The 23931-nt window shown below is 44.9% G+C and overlaps 1 protein-coding gene across 2 annotated transcripts in view; it reads left to right on the plus strand.

The window, feature by feature from the left end:
* The window catches only part of LOC115476654 (protein-glutamine gamma-glutamyltransferase E-like), a 92225-nt gene that overhangs the window by 11208 nt on the left and 57086 nt on the right, over positions 1 to 23931 (plus strand). Inside the window, exons 1-2 of one of the 2 annotated variants that reach the window (XM_030213143.1) lie at positions 4037 to 4122; positions 22315 to 22488. In XM_030213143.1, the coding sequence (XP_030069003.1) occupies positions 4116 to 4122; positions 22315 to 22488 (181 nt within the window). In that variant the 5' untranslated portion in view covers positions 4037 to 4115. Of the gene's footprint in view, positions 1 to 4036; positions 4123 to 22314; positions 22489 to 23931 lie in introns of those variants that run through there. The other variant, XM_030213142.1, reaches the window with a different exon arrangement.

Raw genomic sequence — 23931 nt, forward strand, 5'->3', positions numbered from 1 at the left:
TAAATTTACTACACTGTACTTTCATCGCATGCCCCCTAGTCCTAGTATTTTTGGAAAGCGTGAACAGAAGCTTCACATCCACCTGTTCCACTCCACTCATTATTTTATATACCTCTATCATGTCTCCCCTCAGCCGTCTCTTCTCCAAGCTGAAAAGCCCTAGCCTCCTTAGTCTTTCTTCATAGGGAAGGCGTCCCATCCCCGCTATCATTTTAGTTTGAAAATGTGAACAAGCTCTGAGACTGCACTGAAATAACATACATAGCAGAACTTTCCTTCAAGCAGCCTATTTACCTTAGCCCAGGCTATCCTACGCACTTCAGTTTCAAGCAGTCAATTGTGCTCTAACTGCTGCTGCTGCTATGCAGGGTTACCATATGTCCGGATTTTCCTGGACATGTCCTCTTTTTGAGGACATGTCCAGTATCATCCCGAACTTTCCTCAACCTCCACTTCCCTAATTGCAAAAGCATAAAATACAAAGCGCTGCACGCATCAACCTTTTCTTATATGAGCACGCAATTCTGGAATATACCACCACGCAACCTGAAAACGATCTACGAACTAACCAACTTCCGCAAATCATTGAAGACTCATCTCTTTGATAAAATTTATTGAAAGGATCAAAACACATGAAGTCCACACACACGGTTTAGTAATGCATCAATACATTCTCTTCTGAATTCTCATCCCCCGTAATTTTACCACATTTATACCTTTACTCACAGAAAAATGTTCTCCTACTATTGTTTTGTTGCCCTATCAGTTTCCCGTTGTTTCTTTCCATTGTTCCATTGTTCTTTTCCATTGTTCTATTCCCTTAACGATACTTGGACTTTGTCTTCGCATAATTCCTCACAATGTAATCCATAACCGAGTTGTAACAAATTGTATTTCCATCATTCACAATGTATTGTAAGCCACACTGAACCCGCAAATAGGTGGGAAAATGTGGGATACAAATGCAATAAATAAATAAATAAATAATTCAACCCTTTCACAAACAGTCTCTTCAAAGGAAACCACTACTTAATGCCCCTGTCCTCTTCACAGCACCCAGGAGAACCCTGTACCAAACAGGGCTGGCAACATTCCTCCTACCTCACAGCACCACACCCCTGTGGCCTCTCACACTGCCTTCATGTGCTGGTCAGGGTTACATCTACATTCTCACACCCCATGGCAGCTTACTCTTCCCCCCCAGGGAAGCTCCAGTGGCAGGCCCTTTCCGTCCTCCACCTACTCCATGGCAGCTTCTCTCTCAATCAGTTTCCTCTCTCTCCTGGTGGCTGGGAGCCACGCGGAAATCGCTCTCTCTCCTCTCACAGTTGGAGGGAATTATATAATGGCGATGCAGCTAAGGGACTGAGCTTCACCTCCCCTTCTCCCTCTAGTGGGGAAGGGAGTAACTGGCACCCCTAGCACTGAGCCACTGCTCCACCTGCTGGGGTTGGAAATCCATTCCACCCTTTTGGGCCTACCCTCCTCTCTCCTACTTGCAAGGGCTTCTGGGAACCGTAGTTCAGGGATTAGCTGCTTCTCTGTCGGGCCCCGAGTGCTAGCTTTGTCACAATATCTATAAGCACAACCAGATGAGCAAAATTACGGGGCCTGTTAAGAAAAGTGTGATCAGCAGTTACTGTGTATATTAACATATGCTAACTAATTTGTGTGGTAACAACTTCAGCGTTAGGGGGCAGGACATGGGTGTGAATAATACCTTATAATTATCGCATGGTAAGGTACCATGTGCTGTCACGGCTGCATATAGATCACCTGACACCTGGAACATAGCCTTCCTCCATCCCAACAGTTCCCCCCCCCCCCCCCCAAAAAAAGATCCATAATATAACCCTCCAACTCCCTACACCCTCCTGACACCAAGAGACAAGTCCACCCAAATCCCCCGAAACTCATCAGCAGAATCTATCCTAGTCTCCCACCCTTGACACACCTCAGCAGGCCCCATGAAATTCCCCTCCCTCTGACACACCCTGACCAGGTCCACCAAGGGTGTAACTCTATATACAATGCCAAACGTTAAAGCACCAATCAGACACCTAACCTTTGATGCTCAAACAGAAGTTGCTGGTAAATAAGAGTCAAAATGAGGGAAAACGTAGTCAGGCTTCAAAGCATACTTAGGTGCTATTCTATAACTTGGTACCTAAGGGCAGTGGTGTGCTGGAGCAGGCTGGAGCAGGCTCGCAAGAGCCGGTTGTTAAGTTTTTAAGAATTTTGGGAGCCGGTTGTTAAAGTAGGGCCCTCCATGGCTACTTTAATAACTGGCTCCCAAAATGTGGGCTTGGGCCCCCTGCTGAATTCTCTTTTACTTTGCTGGTGGGGATGCTGAGCCCTGCCAGCCAAGTAAATAGACTACTGCTGCTCCCCGCTCCTTGTTTCCAGCTCTGGGCAGCAGGCTGGGACTTCTCGAGCATGTGAGAGAAGTTCCAGCATGCTGCTCAGAGCAAGACGTTGTGAGTGGTGGCAGTCCATTTATTGGCTGCCAGCAAAGGTATGCCTAGCATGCCCACATGAAGGGAGGGAGGAGAGAGAGGCAAATGTTGCTCCTCCCCCACCCCCTTGGCCACCCCTGGCCCTTCCAACTGCACAGCTGGCTACGTCCGGAGAAAGAGCCTGTTGTTAAAAATTTACCAGCACACCCCTGCCTAAGGGGCTCATTTTCAAAGCACTTAGGGATTCTTTTGCTAAGCGGCAGCAAGCCCACCATGGTCTTATCATGCTCCAATCTGGAGGTACTGCCGGCCCAATGCGGGCACCGGTGGCTGTCCTCCCCCCCCCCCCCCAGCATGTGGCATTTCCAGTGCGCTAATGGAAATATTCAAAACATATTTCCGCAGGGGGTTACCCGGTGTTAAGCGTGTAGCGCCGCCTGCTACCCAGTTACCGCTGGGTTAACATGGAAGACCTTACCACCACCTCAATGGATGGTGGTAAGTGCTCTCCTCCCTCCCCCCTCCCCCGCATGGCCACATAGTAAGATCAATCTTACCGCATGGCCATGTCTTTTTTTGGGTCCTTTTACCAGCTGTGGTAAAAAAAAAGCCTCAGTGCGTGACAAAAATGGCCTCCGCCGCTAGTGCAGGGCCCTTTTTACCGCAGCTTAGTAAAAGGGCCCCTTAGACTTCCATAGGTTGCCCTGTAACTTTGTAAGTCTAAGTGCTTTGAAACAGGGGCGTAGCCAGACTACAGATTTTAGGTGGGCCTAGACAAGAAGTGGGTGGGCACCAAGTGTTCTCCCTCCCCCTCCCCACCCAAAAAATATCTCAGCTGGCGGGAAAACGCTTCTTTCCACCATGGCAGTCTGCAGCAGGCATGCGCTGAAAACTTAGCATGTGCAGGTGCCGGTATCACGGAGAATAGCGCTTTTGTTACCATCAGGGGGAAATCTTCAGCTGGCGGAGCTTGGGCTCCCCACCAGCTACCGCTAAATGTGTGCTACTGTTGGGTGGGCCTGAGCCCTAAGTGGGTGGACCCTGGCCCACCTAGGCCCACCTGTGGCTACGCCACTGCTTTGAAAATCTGCCTTTTGTGTTCTAGCATGTAACTGCAAAGGGGGCATTCACGGGGAGGGCATGAGTGGGTCACGGGCGTTCTGACTATTTCAGTGGGCGCTTTATTGAATACTTTCAGTTAGGCGTCTAACTGCTGCATTTAGATGCTCACATTTATACCTGCCATACAGCAAGCGTATGTGATGGTGTGTAATTGTGGACACACTAGTATTCTATAACGCATTAGGCACACAAATGTGCTGTTATAGAATACCAGACTAGCACCTAGATTTTGGGTGCCTAACACCCTTTATAGAATTGCTCCCCCAAATCCTAAATATCAAATGCAGCATAATTCCCAGGACTGCACAGCCTTTTGAAACGTAGAACTTCAAAGGACAACGTAGGTGGAAAGTTTTCAGCCGTTGTTTTGTAAGTGCTGCAGGCCTCACCCAGCTCATTTAAATTCTGGTCTAATTACAGGAGAGGTTGCATTATAAAAATACTTGCTGGATCAGATACAATTTTGGAGTCTGTCTGTAAGCTAGTATCAGAAAAGAAAGGAAATAACCGGGGGGGAGAGTGAGAGAGAGAGAAACCATGGCAGGTAAGTACAGTAAAAGAGTGTATTATCCTTGTAGTAGGATTATTTTAGAAGGATCAGCTCCTGTAAAGGATCCCAACCTAATCTTTTGCAGCAACAGATCATTCAGACCTCATAATTCCACTCTCACGGTCCATTAACCTTCTGTTTAATGGCTACAATACATTTGAGTTTGTGAGATTTCTGAGTCAAGGATCAAGGCTAGTAATCCAAAGACTGGTATTCAAGATTTATGAATTGTTTTGAGGGAAGGGCGTGCAGTTAGTTTTCGTTTTGTGTTATTATCATGTCAGCTTTGTGAATGTTGGATTTGTTTGGGTTTTTTTTTCCTTATGTTGTCATGGGAGCAACGTGATTAAAAGTGCAAGCTCGCTTGGAAGAAGCACACACTCTTTCGAAAGACTACACATTTTCGAAAGAACACACACACTGCTCGCAAAGATGAAATTGAACGTGGACAAATGCAAAGTGAGGCACGTTTGGAAGAATAATCCAAATCCTAGTTACCTGATTCTGGGGTCCACCTTAGCAGTCAGCACTCAAGAAAAAGTTGTAGGCGTCATTGCAGACAGTACACTGAAATCTTCTGCCCAGTGTGTGGCGGCGAACAAAAAAGCAAACAAGATGCTAGTAATTATTAGGAAAGGGATTCCTCTGTATCGCTCCATGGTGTGATCTTATCTTGAGTATTGCATTCAATTCTGGTTGCCTTATCTCAAAAAAGATGTGGAGGGGCATAATCAAACGCGAACGCCTATCTCCATGGGCGTCTATGTCCGAAAACGGGTACGTGAAGAGGTGGGATAGACCGTATTTTCGAAAGAATGGACGTTTTTCAGCTGGGCGTTTTTTTTTTTTTTTTGCGATAATGGAAACTAAAATCGCCCAGCTCAAAAATGTCCTAATCCGAGCCATTTGGTCATGGGAGGGGCCAGGACTCGTAGTACACTCGCCTCCTGACATGCCAGGACACCAACTGGGCACATTAGAGGTCAGTGCGGTGGACTTCAGACAACGCTCCCACATGCATAGCTCCCTTACCATGGGTGCTGAGCCCCCAACCCCCTCCCCCCACTACCCACAAATGTACAACACTACCATAGCTCTTAGGGGTGAAGGGGGCACCTACATGTGGGTACAGTGGGTTTTGCAGGCCTCCCATTTACCAGCACAAGTGTTACAGGTGGGGGGGGGGGATGGGCCTGGGGCCACCTGGCTAAAGTGCACTGCGGTACCCACTAAAAGTGCTCCAGGGACCTGCATACACGCAGGCCTCTAGGACTGGTTGCTGCTATATAACATTGGCACACCAGTTGACACCTGAAGACTAATCTCTCCAAAAACGTCCTTTATTGGAATAACCACGCTTACTCACAGTTAACTGCAGATCAGAGGTTGTGCCCCACTGGCAATGAGTCTCCCTGGTACTGAGATGAGCAGTAGGTCCGAGCTGGCAGAATGCTGTACAATGCCCTCTTTCAGCCACATTCAAGGGAAGAACTAAGTTCTGTAACGTGGCTAACATGTGAAAGGGATCTAAAAAGCTCTCTTGAGCAGGGACTGTCCTTCCCCTTGTTTAAAATTGTACAGCACTGCGTAACCCTAGCAGCGCTATAGAAATGCTAAGTAGTAGTAGTAGTAGTAGTAAAACTGGCTTACAAAAATGGCCACTACCTCATGGACTACCGGAAACAAAACAGGGAGCAGTCGCACTCTGACCCAGTAAGCAGGGGGGAAAGCACCATGGGAGTAGAGCCTACCAACTACCAACATCGTGAGCATTTGCCACAAGCTAGTGGAATCACGGAGCCCAATACCCTACCCCCACCACAATGCATTGCTGATGTGACTCTGCAGTGCCCTTAACAGAAAAGGTGTCACACTCACCCGAGAGCCACATCAGAACCAGGGAAAGGCTGTCACAGGATAGAGCACATTCTGCTGTCATGGAGGTGGGTACGGCATTTGAGGCTGGCCTATATCCCACAATATCCAAATCGAGTTTGGTTCTATGTGGCTTGCTTACACAGTACGTGAGGCGTGGCTTACATTGTGCTATAAAGCTGGTTTACAGTTTAGTACATAAGTACATAAGTAATGCCATACTGGGAAAAGACCAAGGGTCCATCGAGCCCAGCATCCTGTCCACGACAGCGGCCAATCCAGGCCAAGGGCACCTGGCAAGCTTCCCAAACGTACAAACATTCTATACATGTTATTCCTGGAATTTTGGATTTTTCCAAGTCCGTTTAGTAGCGGTTTATGGACTTGTCCTTTAGGAAACCGTCCAACCCCTTTTTAAACTCTGCTAAGCTAACCACCTTCACCACTTTCTCCGGCAACGAATTCCAGAGTTTAATTACGCGTTGGGTGAAGAAAAAGTTTCTCCGATTTGTTTTAAATTTACTACACTGTAGTTTCATCGCATGCCCCCTAGTCCTAGTATTTTTGGAAAGCGTGAACAGAAGCTTCACATCCACCTGTTCCACTCCACTCATTATTTTATATACCTCTATCATGTCTCCCCTCAGCCGTCTCTTCTCCAAGCTGTATAGCCCTAGCCTCCTTAGTCTTTCTTCATAGGGAAGTCGTCCCATCCCCGCTATCATTTTAGTCGCCCTTCGCTGCACCTTTTCCAATTCTACTATATCTTTCTTGAGATGCGGCGACCAGAATTGAACACAATACTCAAGGTGCAGTAGTTTTTTTTTTTGGTTACATTTGTACCCCGCACTTTCCCACTCATGCCCAGAGTCACAAGGAGCTGCCTGTGCCTGCAGTGGGAATCGAACCCAGTTCCCCAGGATCAAAGTCCACCATACTAACCACTAGGCCACTCCTCCACTTGTAAATAGAACAGCAAAACTTCATAATAATAAGGTTGTTTTGGGGCCTAGTCTAACGATGCCTCTATTAAGTAACAGTAGATAGAAAGCTACAAATATCGTGCTTAGAAGATAACAGGGAACTTAACTATGACATCAAATCCACGGTGTAGGGGTATCTTTGTTACAACGAAGTGGAGAGGTGTGGTAGCCGTGTTAGTCCACTCTTAAAGGTTATCAATAGAAATCAAACAAAATAAAACATGGACAAGAAAATAAGATGATACTTTTTTTATTGGACATAACTTAATACATTTCTTGATTAGCTTTCGAAGGTTGCCCTTCTTCCTCAGATCGGAAATAAGCAAATGAGGTAGCAGATAGTATATATATGAGAGAAACATCAAAGCATTACTTTGACTGTCTGACAGAGTGGGAGGGTGGGGGTATGCATGGGGACATCAAAGCATTTCATTGATATTCTAACAGAATGGGTGTTGGTAGGTGAGAGGAGGGTAATAAACAGAGAAATAAACAGAGAAATACAGCTTTATGTTTTATAATGAGTTAGAAAACCCAGATCCTTATTAAGTCCTGTTTGTTGGGTGTCAAAATATTCAATCATTCTTATTTCAAAGGTCTTACGTTCCTGTATTGTTTTAAAATTACCTTTCAGTATTCTTACTGTGAAATCACTGGTGCAGTGTTCTGGTCTTGTGAAGTGTTGGCCCACAGGGGTGGGGGCCTGACTGGCACCGGCTATTTTCATGTGATGTCTGTGTAGATTGAATCTTGTCTTAAGCATCTGGCCTGTTTCTCCAATATAGCATCCTTCGTTACATTTTTTACCCTGAATGATATATACCACATTGGAAGATGAGTATGTAAAATAGTCCTTTATGTTGAATATTTTTCCTTTGTGAATGCTTGTGGGGTCTTGTGAAATGTTTTGGCATAGTTTGCAGCTGGCTGTGTTACACAGGAACGTGCCCTTTTCTTTTATCGTCTGTATTGGAAGTTTACTTCTGATCAGCTTGTGTTTTTAATTTGGTGGCTGTCGGAAGGCCAGCACTAGTGGGGATGGGAATATCTCTTTCAGTAATTCATCTTCCTGAAGTAGTGGCTGTAGGTCTCTTATGATTTTCCTCAGTTTCTCCAGCTCTGGGTTGTATGTCACTACCAGGGGAATTCTGTCGTTGGCTTTTTTTTCTTTGTACTGCAGCAGATTTTCCCTGGGTGTTTTGAGGGAGGAGGCAATATTCTTGGAGATTATTTTGGGGTTGTAGCCTTTCTGTTTGAAGGATGCAGTCAGGGTTTCAAGGTGTCTGTCTCTGTCCCCTGGGTCAGAGCAGATACGGTGGTATCTTGTGGCTTGGCTGTAAATAATGGATCTTTTTGTATGTGAAGGATGGAAGCTGGAGTTGTGGAGGTAGCTGCATCTGTCTGTGGGTTTCTTGTATATAGATTTTTGTATACAGCCATCACTGATTGAGACTGTGGTGTCCAAAAAATTGACTTTTTCTGGGGAGTAGTCAATTTTGAATCTGATTGTAGGATGGTATGTATTGAAGGAATAGTAAAATTGTTTCAGAGTTTCTTCCCCCTCCGTCCAAATCATAAAAATGTCATCGATGTACCGGTAGTATTTTAGAGGTTTGGTCTGGTATGTATTCAGAAATGTCTCTTCCAGCTCAGCCATAAAAAAGTTGGCATATTGGGGTGCTGTCCTAGCAAACTTGATGAAATCCAACTATATTCAGATCTAGAAGAATTCTTCAGAAAAATGCGTCTTAGAGCGCATTTCCACAATAGAGGGAAACCAAACAGACCGGAATACAGTCTTAAACAAAAGAACACTTATTTCACCCCACAGGAGGGACAAAACTACAAGCCAGATAATTACATAGGGTTAAATCCCAACTCTCCAACAAACAAAAAAAGAATTCTGTACAATCTTACCCCACCAGAAAGAGCGGCCATAAGAACTCTACAAACTAACGAACGCATTATCATTAAACCCGCAGACAAAGGAGGCGCAGTGGTAATTATGGACACACAAAAATGCATTGAAGAGGGACACAGACAGCTCTCAGACAACAAATACTACAGGAAACTAACTGAGGACCCCACACAGGATTATACAAAGCAGCTAAAAGATCTTATCAGAACATTTCCTACACAAGCACAGCCACATCTGAAGTAACTCATACCAAACCAGCCTTCTGTGGGCACATTCTACATGTTACCCAAAATCCAAAAACCTGGAAACCCGGGCAGACCAATCATATCAGGTATTGGCAGCCTCACGGAGGAAATATCTGGACTCATAGAGGGAATTCTGAAACCTCTCATGCACAAAACTAACAGCTTCATACAAGACACCACAGACTTTCTGAATAAATTGAAAAATATCAAACAATTACCACCAAACACCCTTCTGGTCACGATGGATGTAGAATCACTATAAAGCAACATTCCACATGCGGATGGCATAGCTGCATGTGGAAGACTCCTAAAAAAATCCACACTGGACCATCAATACTCACCAGAAACTATTACAAAATTAATCAAATTAATTTTAACTCACAACTACTTCCACTTTAACAATGATATCTATCTGCAAATAATGGGCACTGCGATGGGCACCAGGACAGCACCCCAATATGCCAACCTTTTTATGGCTGAGCTGGAAGAGACATTTCTGAATATACATGAGACCAAACCTCTAAAATACTACCGGTACATCGATGACATTTTTATGATTTGGACGGAGGGGGAAGAAACTCTGAAACAATTTTACTATTCCTTCAATACATACCATCCTACAATCAGATTCAAAATTGACTACTCCCCAGAAAAAGTCAATTTTTTGGACACCACAGTCTCAATCAGTGATGGCTGTATACAAACATCTATATACAAGAAACCCACAGACAGATGCAGCTACCTCCACAACTCCAGCTTCCATCCTTCACATACAAAAAGATCCATCATTTACAGCCAAGCCACAAGATACCACCGTATCTGCTCGGACCCAGAGGATAGAGACAGACACTTTGAAACCCTGACTGCATCCTTCAAACAGAAAGGCTACAACCCCAAAATAATCTCCAAGAATATTGCCTCCTCCCTCAAAACACCCAGGGAAAATCTGCTACAGTACAAAGAAAAAAAAGCCAACGACAGAATTCCCCTTGTAGTGACATACAACCCAGAGCTGGAGAAACTGAGGAAAATCATAAGAGACCTACAGCTCCTACTCCAGGAAGATGAATTACTGAAAGAGATATTCCCATCCCCAACAGTGCTGGCCTTCCGACAGCCACCCAACTTAAAACACAAGCTGATCAGAAGTAAACTTCCAACACAGACGGAAAAAGAAAAGGGCACGTTCCTGTGTAACACAGCCAGCTGCAAACTATGCCAAAACATTTCACAAGACCCCACAAGCATTCACAAAGGAAAAATATTCAACATAAAGGACTATTTTACATGCTCATCTTCCAATGTGGTATATATCATTCAGTGTAAGAAATGTAACGAAGGATGCTATATTGGAGAAACAGGCCAGATGCTTAAGACAAGATTCAATCTACACAGACATCACATGAAAATAGCCGGTGCCAGTCAGGCCTCCACCCCTGTGGGCCAACACTTCACAAGACCAGAACACTGCACCAGTGATTTCACAGTAAGAATACTGAAAGGTAATTTTAAAACAATACAGGAACGTAAGACCTTTGAAATAAGAATGATTGAATATTTTGACACCCAACAAACAGGACTTAATAAGGATCTGGGTTTTCTAACCCATTATAAACCATAAAGTTGTATTTCTCTGTTTATTACTCTCCTCTCACCTACCAACACCCATTCTGTTAGAATATCAATGAAATGCTTTGATGTCCCCATGCATACCCCCACCCTCCCACTCTGTCAGACTGTCAAAGTAATGCTTTGATGTTTCTCTCATATATACTATCTGCTACCTCATTTGCTTATTTCCGATCTGAGGAAGAAGGGCAACCTTCGAAAGCTAATCAAGAAATGTATTAAGTTATGTCCAATAAAAAAGGTATCATCTTATTTTCTTTTCCATGTTTTATTTTGTTTGATTTCTATTGATAACGAAGTGGAGGAATTTGTTATTAAAAGGTCAAGCAGAGAAGGGGGATAGTCAAGTATTGGTATAACTAAGTGTTCCGGGGTGCCCAAAATTTGCAAGTGGTGGGTCATGGCCAAGACATCGCAGTTCTTGCACATAACTCACAGAATATTGCATCCCTGTCACACTTAAGTGTGCGCACCTTTGGTCTATATGTGAGCACCATATCAGGGAGAAATCCCAGGATGCACTGGGCAGGGCTGGGCGGCAGAGCCGATGGAAGAGGACAGAAGCTACCTCCCTCCTCCAACTGAAGTTAGGGGGGTGGGGAAGGGTTGCTAGACCACCAGGTGGGGGGGATTGAGCTGTGGCTAATTGGGCCACCAGGGACATCTGAGGGATGCAGTGGGGGTTGGGGGGGCTGGAGACCCCCGGATCTCAAGCCTCCTGAACTTGTGTCGGGTGGATCAGAGGGTCCGGAGGTCCGCTGGACCTCCGGCCCCCATTTCGCTTGGCTCAGGGCGGGGGTAGTTGGGGTCTGGTGGTCCCATGGACCTCCAGCCCCTGTGTTTGACAGGTCTGGGCTTTTGACAGCCCAGACCTGTCAAACAAATGCAGGAGGATTGTCAAGTGCGGGAGGATTGTGCCTGAGTGCATACACATGGCACAATCCTGTCGCATTTCTGCCCCATGATCAGAGAGAATTGTGTGCTTAAATTTGCATGCAATTATCTCTGATCATAGGTGCGGTAGAGCCCCGCACTTTTCCAGTGCTATTTTTAGAGTGCTGTTTTGAACAGTGCGGGGCTTTTGATCATCTGCCCATGAGTGCTTTTCTTTATTTTTTTCATTTGTGCCTTGTGCTTTGCATCCTCTCCGTGCTGTTTTGTCTACTTACGTATAATAACATAGTAGATGACAGCAGATAAAGACCTGTGCAGTTCATCCAGTCTGCCCAACAAGATACTATCTATAATGAGTTTATGATGTGATACTTCATATGTATACCTGATCATCATTTGTCCTTGCCATTTTTAGGGCATGACCTATAGAAGTCCGCCCAGCATGGTTCTTCTTCAAAATTTCTGAAGTTGTCAAAGCCCCAGAAAAGCTCCATTGCAGCCCATCTATTCAGCCATGATCACGGCACAGACCGTAGAAGTCTTGACCAGCACTGGCTTTGCTTCCCAATTAGCGGTGTTGCTACCTAATCTCTGCTAAGCTTCATTGTATTTCATATCATTAAAAGATTAGTTTTGTAAAACACAAATGCTGCAAGAGTTACATAAGTACATAAGTATTGTCATACTGGGAAAGACCAAAAGTCCATCGAGCCCAGCATCCTGTTTCCAAAAGTGGCCAATCCAAGTCACAAATACCTGGCAAGATCCCAAAAAAGGTACAAAACATTTTATACTGCTGATCCCAGAAATAGTGGATTTTCTCCAAGTCCATTTAGTAATGGTCTATGGACTTTTCCTTTAGGAAGCCATCCCAACCTTTTTTAAACTCCACTAAGCTAACCGCCTTTACCACATTCTCTGGCAATGAATTCCAGAGTTTAATTACACGTTCAGTGAAGAAATCTTTTCTCCAATTCGTTTTAAATTTACTACATTGTAGCTTCATCGCATGCCCCCTAGTCCTAGTATTTTTGGAAAGCGTAAACAGATGCTTCACATCTACCCGTTCTACTCCATTCATTATTTTATAGACCTGTATCATATCTCCTCTCAGCCGCCTTTTCTCCAAGCTGAAGAGCCCTAGCCGCTTTAGCCTTTCCTCATAGGGAAGTCGTCCCATCTCCTTTATCATTTTCGTTGCCCTTCTCTGCACCTTTTCTAATTCCACTATATCTTTTTTGAGATGCGGTGACCAGAATTGAACACAATATTTGAGGTGTTATTGCACCATGGAGCGATACGAAGGCATTATAACATCCTCATTTTTGTTTTTCATTCTTTTCCTAATAATACCTAACATTCTATTTGCTTTCTTAGCCTCAACAGCACACTGAGCAGAAGGTTTCAACATATCATCAACAACGACACCTAAATCCCTTTCTTGGTCCGTGACTTCTAACGTGGAACCTTGCATGACGTAGCTATAATTCAGGTTCCTCTTTCCCACATGCATCACTTTGCACTTGCTCACATTAAACGTCATCCGCCATTTAGACGCCCAGTCTCCCAGTCTCGTAAGATTCTCTTGTTTTTTTTCACAATCCTCCGGCAATTTAACGACTTTGAATAACTTTGTGTCATCAGCAAATTTAATTACCTCACTAGTTACTCCCATCTCTAGGTCATTTATAAATATGTTAAAAAGCAGCGGTCCCAGCCAGTGGCGTTCCTGGGGGGGGCTGGCACCCGGGGTGGATCGCCGATGCGCCCCGCCCCCCTGGTCCAGCGCCCACCCCCGATGCAGCGCGGACACCCCCGCGAAGGAACCCCCCGCCGGGTGCACGCCGCTGGGGGGGGGGTGCCGCGCGCGCCTGCCCTCCATTGGCCCATGCTTCTTCTCTGCCCCGGAACAGGAAGTAACCTGTTCCGAGGCAGAAAAGAAGCATGGACCAAGGGAGGACAGGCGTGCGTGGCACCCCCCCAGCGACGTGCACCCGGGGTGGACCGCCCCCACCCCCCCCAGGAACGCCACTGGTCCCAGCATTGACCCCTGGGGAACCCCACTAACTACCCTTCTCCATTGAGAATGCTGACCATTTAACCCTACTCTCTGTTTTCTATCTTTTAACCAGTTTTTAACCCACAATAGAACACTACCTCCTGTCCCATGACTCTCCAATTTCCTCTGGAGTCTTTCATGAGGTGCTTTGTCAAACGCCTTCTGAAAATCCAGATACACAATATCAACCGGCTCACCTTTATCCACATGGAAGGTTCTTTGAGTCAGTGAAATGTTATCAACATAGAGCAAATCAGTATCATGTTTTATTTATAATACTCTATTGGCGCTATCCTTTGCCCGTTCCATCACCTTGTCTGTTATTGAGCACATGGGCTATTTAATTGGTTTACTTAATTGAGATTATTAGTAAGCTAAATCTCAGGAAAAGAGCTGAGATTAAGTCATGAGAATATCCTGGGCGGAAAGAAACTACTGCTCAATATTTTTCTTTGCGAAAGTTGAGACTGAGCCACTGTTTTTGCTGGACTAAAGCCACAGCAAGTACTAAGCTCCAAATTCTATTCAGTAAAAAAAAAAAAAAAAAGGAGAAATGTGTTGATAGGGCCTATTTACGAAGCCATAGCAGCTGTTAACTTGCCAGTAAGTGAGTGCTAACTGTTAATGTTTCAGTGTGTTCTATTTTTTGTATTCACTTTCTAATGTAGAAGGAGGCAGGGAATGGGCAGGGAAGCACATCCCCCCCAAATTCTATATAATGGAATTCAAGCATGCGTGGGATAAACACAAAGGAATCCTGTTTAGAAGGAATGGATCTATGGAATCTTAGCGGAGATTAGGTGGCGATGCCAGTAATTGGGAAACAAAATGGGAGCTGGGCAGACTTCTACGGTCTATGCCCTGATCATGACTGAATAGATACGGATGGGCTGGAGTGTAAATTTTAAGGTGCTTTGACGTCAGTTTCAGAACCTTTAGTACAAGAACAGTGCTGGGCAGACTTATACGGTCTGTGCCCTGAGAATGGCAGGGACAAATCCAACTTGAGTATAAAGTATCACATACCATATAAAATGAGTTTATCTTGTTGGGCAGACTGGATGGACCATTCAGGTCTTTATTTGATGTCATTTACTGTGTTACTATGTTACTCTGGGGTTCTACATGGAATGTTGCTACTAATTGGGATTCCAGAATCTTGTAATTCTTTAGGATTCCAGAATCTTCAGAACTTTTAGTACAAGAACAGTGCTGGGCAGACTTCTACGGTTTGTGTCCTGAGAATGGCAAGAACAAATCAAACTCGGGTATAAAGCATCACATTCCATGTAAAATGAGCTTATCTTGTTGGGCAGACTGGATGAACCGTTCAGGTCTTTATCTGCCGTCATTTACTATGTTACTATGTACATAGCACGCCTAGAGATCCGTGCCAAAATCCAGGTGTATTCTAAAATGTGCCCAACTTAATTGGCTTAACAAGCTAATTAGCATTGATAACAGCACTTGAGAAGCAATAATGAGCACTAATTGGCAATAATTAGAATTTACGTGCACAACTCACTAAGCATATTCTGTAACACAGTGTTCCTAACTTCTAATGTATGCCGACAAAAATAGAATATGTCCTGGCCCTCTGTGCCTAAATCTACGTGCCTGGATTTATGCCTTGTTTCATTGGAGTAAAATGGAGGCGTGTAGTTTCAGGCGCTGGGACATCAACTAAGTGTATTCTATATACCACGCCTAATTTTAAAATATGCTTAGTTGGAAATGTTTTCCACATGGATTTTTTAGGCACTGTATATAGAATTTCCCGCATTATGGCTAATGCAAAGGTAACATAACAGGTAACAGAAAAAGACCCAGGCGCTGGGATATTGAGTAAGTACATTTTATATAGCATTCCTAAATCTAGGCACCGCTTATGGAATATGCTTAGTCAGAAATGTTTTCCACATGTATTTTTTAGGCACTGTATATAGAATTTCCCCCATTATTGCTAACGCAATGGTAACATAACAAGTAACAGAAAAAGGCCAGCATGATCTATCTAATCTGCCCCTCTATGCAGAACAAGTAGGCTACCTCCTCTTTTGCCTTTGTTTAGGATTGTACCTGCTGATCTTTGCAGGATCCACTCCTCTATGTCTTGTTTTTCTTTGATCCCATCCCCTTGCTACAGTGGCATAGCCAAGGGTGGGCCCGGGTGAGCCCAGGCCCACCCACTTTGGGCTCTTCTTTCATTCCATGTTGACAAATTGCTGGTCACTTCATGGGAGTGGTTAGGTTTGTCTCTGCTGGCAATTTTAGAATCAAGTGTATCATGGGTCTTCCGCTATTATCAAGTCCTGAAAGAATGATACAATGTATCAATAACTACTACTACTACTACTATTTAGCATTTCTATAGCGCTACAAGGCATACGCAGCGCTGCACAAACATAGAAGAAAGACAGTCCCTGCTCAAAGAGCTTACAATCCAATAACTAAGTTGCATCGAGGGAAGGACAGATGCATTTTCCTCAGAGCTTCCTGTTTCAGCATTTTTAATGATACAGTGTTTCAAGGAAGGGTAAAGTCTGTGATACTGCGAGAACTTTTATATTATGGCAAAATATTCTTTTTTTCAATTGTTAGTTTTCCAGTCATCTTTTCAACTATATACATTGGTTCCCCCATTGCAGATTTGCATTCCAAGGTATTGCTTTGTAGTGAAAGTCGAGGACCCAATTATTAATAGCTTTTCAATAAGTCATATCTGAGATGCACTTAGGTGTCCTTTTACTAAGATGTGCCGAAAACTTGGGTTACACTAGTGTAGGCATGTGTTTAGGGCACACGCAGATCTATTTTTCAGCGTGCATGTAACAAAAGGCCCTTTAAAACTTTTTGCCGAAAATGGACGTGCGGCAAAATAAAAACTGACCCATGTCCATTTTTGGGTCTGAGACCTTACTGCCAGCCATTGACTTAGCCGTAAGGTCTCACATATTAACCGTATCAGGGTGTCAAACGGGTTGAATAATTTACCTTTAGTTATTAGATTATTTCTTTACTGTACTTTTAGAAGAGCATTAAAAACATTGTTGATCAGTGAGAGCGATAATTGTAAGAGTTAATGAGAGTAAGATTTAGAAGGTCACTTACTAATTTTATTGTACTTTTCCTTGATTCACGGAATCTAATTTGTGATTTGCTTAGAATCCTTTTGAATATAGCGGAATATAAAAACATGTACAGTATATTATAGTATGCCTTTATAGAATTGGTGCCTCTAAATGTTGACACCAATTTATAGAATTGTCACCAAAGACATGAAGGTTTCTTTTAGTCAGAACTTAGAAGCAAGAAAGCCAGTTGACGTGAAATCAGTTGACCTATTTAGAGCTCTGACATAAATGTCCTTGGGTTTGATCTGTGCTCCCTAGATCTTGATGCAGTCGGAAAAAGCTGACTCAGTCGTCTGTTCTTCCTTGAATCGGTTCTTCCTCTTTTCTTGGAAAGCTTCCATCTCTTATTTTAAAGTCTGACCTCACTAAGGGTCGGTTTCATTTAACCTTGGACAAACAGTGTTGATGAATCACAATGGTTGCCATATTACTGACAACCAGTTCGCAAATCATACTAACTTCTTGCTCGTAATGCAAGTGATTTTTCTCTCACCAGTCCCTGTTTCTGATCTGAACAAAGAGACAGGATTTTGTCTCTGAATGGATTCACCACAGGAGATTTTGCAAAATGTAGTTATAGTGAGTGAATGAATGAATTTTTTAACATTCCTATTTATTTATTTGTTTGTTTGTTTGTTTGTTGCATTTGTATCCCACATTTTCCCACCTATTTGGAGGAGTGGCCTAGTGGTTAGGGTGGTGGACTTTGGTCCTGGGGAACTGAGGAACTGAGTTCAATTCCCACTTCAGGCACAGGCAGCTCCTTGTGACTCTGGGTAAGTCACTTAACCCTTCATTGCCCCATGTAAGCCGCATTGAGCCTGCCGTGAGTGGGAAAATGCGGGGTACAAATGTAACAAAAAATAAATAAATAAATGTGGCTTACATATTGGCGATCGCCAGTTCCGATCTAACGGTTACAAAGTGAGTAATGGTATAATAAGGTCCGTGTGTGCAAGACACAATAGTGGATTGTAGCGAGGGGGAGTTATGTTTTGTCCATACGTTCTTTGGTTTCGCTAGTGTTGCAGGGTTGTTGTTTTTTGTTACATTTGTACCCCGCGCTTTCCCACTCATGGCCGGTGGTTGGGTCGGTAGGTTATGCCATTTCAAACAGATTAGTTTTTAGTAATTTCCGGAAGTTTAGGTGGTCATACGTTGTTTTTACGGCTTTAGGTAATGCGTTCCATAGTTGCGTGCTTATATAGGAGAAGCTGGATGCATAAGGACTGGTTCATTCTATTTGCCTTTTATCTAGAGGCACAATGATCTGCATTATAATAAACTGATTGGATCCAAACTTGGCAAAAAGGTACCATGTGGGCCTGGCACCTACCCTACTGGAAAACTGCTGATCCAGTCAGAGTGAGGATGAGTTTAACAAGGTCACAGATGAAAAGCTCTAGGAATTCCATACAGAAACATGATTTTCTTGTCTGTCCTTTTTTAGACTATGGTAAGTACACGTTTACTTTTAATTAAGGATTACTTAAAATTAATAAATATGGCTATAGCCTTATGTGATTTGATCTAGATTTGAGGACATTTTAGGATCCAAAATTCAAATATTGTTGGCCTATATGAAAATGTTCTTAACTGTGCCTTTCTGTCAGCAGAAACAGACTTTTAATAGGTTTGAAATTGCAAGATATTTTCTCACTTACTTTTTTCTTAGATCGAGTCCGATATTCAAAGGAAGTTATTTGGTTACTAACGGCTGGTGAACTTATCCATGGATTTTAGGTCACTAGTATTGAGCTGAAAATTCATCTAAGTGGTTTGATACTAGGCTTCATAGGGGGCCTATCCAGTGAAGGGGCAAAGGAAGAGAAACGTGAGGGTTAAAGCGCAAAATTATCTCTATAGGTATCAGGCATGCTATTCATTAAGAGACCTAATAATCAACTTGGGCTCCCATTAAGACATGTTATTTTGCCATTAAGCCATGCTATTTTAGCACAGGTCTCACCCTATGAATGTCTCTAGTGTTAGCGTGTGCTAATTTTTAGAACACGCTACAAATGCTAGCTCACCATAATAAATAGGGCCCTTAGTTACTAATCCTATCAAAATCCAGTATATAGATGGGTTTCACTAATAACTGGGATTAACAGTGGTTGGGAGGCGGGGATAGTGCTGGCTAGACTTATACGGTCTGTGCCAGAGCTGGTGATTGGAGGCGGGGCTGGTGGTTGGGAGGCGGGGATAGTGCTGGGCAGTCTGTGCCCTGAAAATTGACAGTTACAAATCAAGGTAAGATATACACAAAAACTAGCACATAAGAGTTTGTCTTGTTGGGCAGACTGGATGGACCGTGCAGGTCTTTTTCTGCCGTCATCTACTATGTTACTATCCTGCTTATTTTCGAAAGAGAAAAACGCTTATAGTGTGACCTAAATCGGGAGATAGACATTTATCTCGCAAAGGCACCCAAATCGGTATAATCGAAAGCCGATTTTGGGCGTTTCCAACTGCACTCCGTCGTGGAAACGAATAAAGTTGATGGAGGGCGTGTCAGAGGCGTGGTGGAGGCGGAACTGGGGCGTGGTTATCAGCCGAGGAGGGATGGGCGTCTTTAGCTGATAATCGAAAAAAAAGGCGTTTTTACCGCGATTTTGGGTCACTTTTTTTGGACCCTTTTTTTTCACGAACAAGTCCCAAAAAAGTGCCCCAACTGCCCAGATGACCACTGGAGGGAATCGGGGATGACCTCCCCGGACTCCCCCAGTGGTCACTAACCCCCTCCCACCAAAAAAAACCCACTTTACAAACTCTTTTTCCAGCCTGTATGCCAGCCTCAAATGCCGTACCCACCTCCATGACAGCAGAATGTGTTCGATCCTGTCACAGCCTTTCCCTGGTTCTGATGTGGCTCTCGGGTGCAGTACAGGGTCACATCAGCATTGCATTGTGGTGGGTGTAGGGTATTGGGCTCCGTGATTTCATTAGCTTGTGTTACAATCTCACGATGTTGGTAGTTGGTAGGCTCTTCTCCCATGGTGCTTTTCCCCTTGCCTACTGGGTCAGAGTGTGCCCTGTTGTGTTTCCTGTTGTAGTCCATGCGGTAGTGGCCATTTTTGTAAGCCAGTTTTAGTTCCCTTTCCTGTGTTAGCCACGTTACAGAACTTAGTTCTTCCCTTGAATGTGGCTGAAAGAGGGCATTGTACACCATTCTGCCAGCTCTGACCTACTGTTCATCTCAGTACCAGGGAGACTGATTGCCAGTGGGGCACAACCTCTGATCTGCAGTTAACTGTGAGTAAAGGCGGTTATTCCAATAAAGGACGTTTTCGGAGAGATTAGTCTTCAGGTGTCAACTGGTGTGCCAATGTTATACAGCAGCAACAAGTCCTAGAGGCCTGCGTGTATGCAGGTCCCTGGAGCACTTTTAGTGGGTACCGCAGTGCACTTCAGCCAGGTGGCCCCAGACCCATCCCCCCACCTGTAACACTTGTGCTGGTAAATGGGAGGCCTCCAAAACCCACTGTACCCACATGTAGGTGCCCCCTTCACCCCTAAGAGCTATGGTAGTGTTGTACATTTGTGGGTAGTGGGTTTTGGGGGAGGGGGGTTGGGAGCTCAGCACCCGTGGTAAGGGAGCTATGCATGTGGGAGCTTTTTCTGAAGTCCACCGCACTGACCTAGGGTGCCCAGTTGGTGTCCTGGCATATCAGGGGGGCCAGTGTACTACCAATCCTGGCCCCTCCCACGACCAAATGGCTCGGATTAGGACGTTTTTGAGCTGGGCGTTTTTAGTTTCCATTATCGCTAAAAAAAAAACAAACGCCCAGCTCAAAAACGTCCATTTTTTCGAAAATACGGTTTGGCCCGCCCCTTCACGGACCCGTTCTCGGAGATAAACGCCCATGGAGATAGGCGTTTCCGTTCGATTATGCACCTCTATGTAACACATCTTAACAGTAGCCCACATTGAACACTTCCCTCCTTGGTTTACGCCTGCTGCATAGGAGGCGTAAAGTAAACATGAAGAGGGTAACTTTAAAAACCCTTTTTATGTATAAAACAGTCTTATAAAATTCACTCACGTCTGGAAGTAAGTGCAGTCCAAGTAGATGTGCATTTGCTGATCCCGTACACACCTGTCTGAGCTCTCCGATCCTTACAGCAAAATCTTATATTTGTCCCCACTTCCAGACAAATCACGTATGATTCCACCCGTTGCCGCATTTTCTCAGTGACTGGTCTGACTTCATGAAATATATGGCCTTCTTCCCTTTGTTTGGAAACCTCCTTAGACAAATTTAAGGCTGCATTTAAAACCTTCCTAATCAAAGACGCATATTTCTATAGCACCAGCATTTACCCGGCGGTAATCGATTACCACCAGGTTAGCACGGGAGCCTTTACCACCACCTCAGTGGGTGACAGTAAGTGCTCCCCCCTAAAATTGCCATACAGAAAGTGGTTCACTTACTGCATGGCCATTTCCTTTCCAGCAAAAAAGACAGCCTTTTATCTGCTGCGGTAAAAGGGGGCCTCAACCAGGGGCATAGCCAGACCTTGGCGGGAGGGGGGCCAGAGCCCGAGGTGGGGGGCACTGTTTAGCTGCCTTCCTCCGCCATTTTGGACCCCTCCCGCCGCCGCAAGCACAAACCCCCCCGCTGCAACTGCAACCCCCCCCCCCCGCCACCCGTCCCCTGCCCCGCCGCTGCATCAGGTACCTTGTTTGCTGGCAGGGGTCCCCAATCCCCACCAGCTGAGGAGTCTTCTTCAGCGCCGGTCGACTCCGGTGCCTTCGTTGTGTGAACATCTGTTTCTGATGCCTTACGTCCTGCACAGGGCTACATGCACGGTGCAGGACGTAAGGCATCAGAAACAAATGATCACACAACGAAGGCGCCAGAGTCAACTGGCGCTGAAGAAGACTGTTTGGCTGACAGGGTTTGGGGACCCCTGCCAGCAAACAAGGTACCTGATGCGGCGGCGGGGCAGGGGGCAGGCGGGTGGCGGCGTGGGGGGTGTCAAATGTAGAGGGGGCCAGGGCGTAATCTGTGGGGGCCCATGCCCCCATGGCCCCACGTAGCTACGCCCCTGGCCTCAACACATGTTAAAACACGCACTGACACTAGTGCAGGCTCCCGTATACTGCAGCTTAGTAAATGGACCCCTGAATGCATTAATCACATGTGTATTCAGTGCTACTGACTCAACGTCTAGCAACCCTGAACACAGCATCAATTGAAAGGCTGGTGCTGGATTTTAAATGGACGCAACAGTAACCGCCACTGATGTATTGGGTCAAGTGTATTGATTTTGTCAGGAAAAGTACATCAGTAACCCACCCAGTGAATACTATGCATGTACGTTTTGTGTGATCACTGAGTTATAAAATTACCCCTTGAGGTTCCAACTCTTTTCATGCAAGATGTCGGTCGGTGACAAATAAATGTTGATTATTCATGTTAATGAAGTTTTATCTCTTTCACAGACCTGCAGGTGACCAAAATTGACTTCCAGCTTGCTTTGAACAAGACAGCACATCACACTAACCTCTACTGCTGTGAAAAGCTAATAGTAAGGCGGGCTCAATCCTTCAACATTATTCTTAGTTTCAACAGAGAACTGCAGTCCCAAGAGTGCATTGAATTCACTGTAGAGACAGGTAATCTTGCTTGCATTCATCTTACAGAGGCTTATATATTCATAGATTAATAATATCACCTCATAGAGTTAATTGTACTCAACATGCTCATGTTTATGCATGAAGAGTGGAAGAGTAGCCTAATGGTTAGTGCAGTGGACTAAGGTCTTGGGGAACTGGATTCAATTCCCACTGCAGCTCTTTGTGATCCTGGACAAGTCATTGACCCTTCCATTGCCCAGGTACAAAAACTTAAATTAGGAGCCAACTATGGACAGAAAGTACCTGCATATAGGGGGACTTTTACAAAGGCACACTGGGCACTAGCATTTTTAATGTTAGAGACATCCCATTCTTATATTTCTATGGGAGTCTCTAGCATTTAGCGCATGCTAATCATTAATGTGCACTAAAATCACTAGCACGCCTCTGTAGAAGACCCCCATAACGTGTATAACACTGACTGTCCAGCTTATTTTCGAAAGAGATCGCCGGCCATCTTCCGACACAAATCGGGAGATGGCCAGCGATCTCCTGAACCTGGCCAAATCGGTATAATCGAAAGCCGATTTTGGCCGGCGCCAACTGCTTTCCGTTGCGGAGCCGGCCAGTCTTCAAGGCAGGGTATAGAAGGTGGGATGGGGGGGCGGGGCGGGGGCATGGTTATGAGATGGCCGGCTTCGCCTGATAATGGAAAAAAGATGGCCGGGTCTGACGAGCATTTCGCCGGCTGTACTTGGTTCATTTATTTTTAGGACCAAGTCTCAAAAAAGTGCCCCAATTGACCAGATGCCCACTAGAGGGAATCGGGGATCACCTCCCCTTACTCCCCCAGTGGTCACCAACTCCCTCCCACCTAAAAACAATTAAAATAAAACATTTTTTTTGCCAGCCTCTATGCCAGCCTCAAATGTCATACCCAGCTCCATGACAGCAGTATGCAGGTCCATGGAGCAGTTTTAATGGGTGCAGTGCACTTCAGGCAGGTGGACCCAGGCCCATCCCCCCCTACCTGTTACACTTGTGGTGGTATATGTTGAGCCCTCCCAAACCCCCCAAAACCCACTGTACCCACATGTAGGTGCTCCCCTTCACCTGTAAGGGCTATGGTAGTGGTATACAGTTGTGGGGAATGGGTTTTGGGGGCTCAGCACACGAGGAAAGGGAGGTTTGCACCTGGGAGCAATTTTTGAAGTCCACTGCAGTGCCCCCTAGGGTGCCCAGTTGATATCCTGGCATGTCAGGGGGGCCAGTGCACTACAAATGCTGGTTCCTCCCACGACCAAAAGGCTTGCATTTTGCCAGGTTTGAGATGGCTGGGCCGGTTTCCATTATAGCCAAAAACCAAAGCTGGCCATCTCTAAATCCGGTGACCCCAACATTTGATCTAAATGTTGAGATTTAGCCGGCGCCAACTGTATTATCGAAGGAAAAGTTGGCCGGCCATCTATTTGGCCAGCGCCA

The sequence above is a fragment of the Microcaecilia unicolor genome, chromosome 8, assembly GCF_901765095.1.
Source record: "Microcaecilia unicolor chromosome 8, aMicUni1.1, whole genome shotgun sequence".
Taxonomy (NCBI): Eukaryota; Metazoa; Chordata; class Amphibia; order Gymnophiona; family Siphonopidae; genus Microcaecilia; species Microcaecilia unicolor.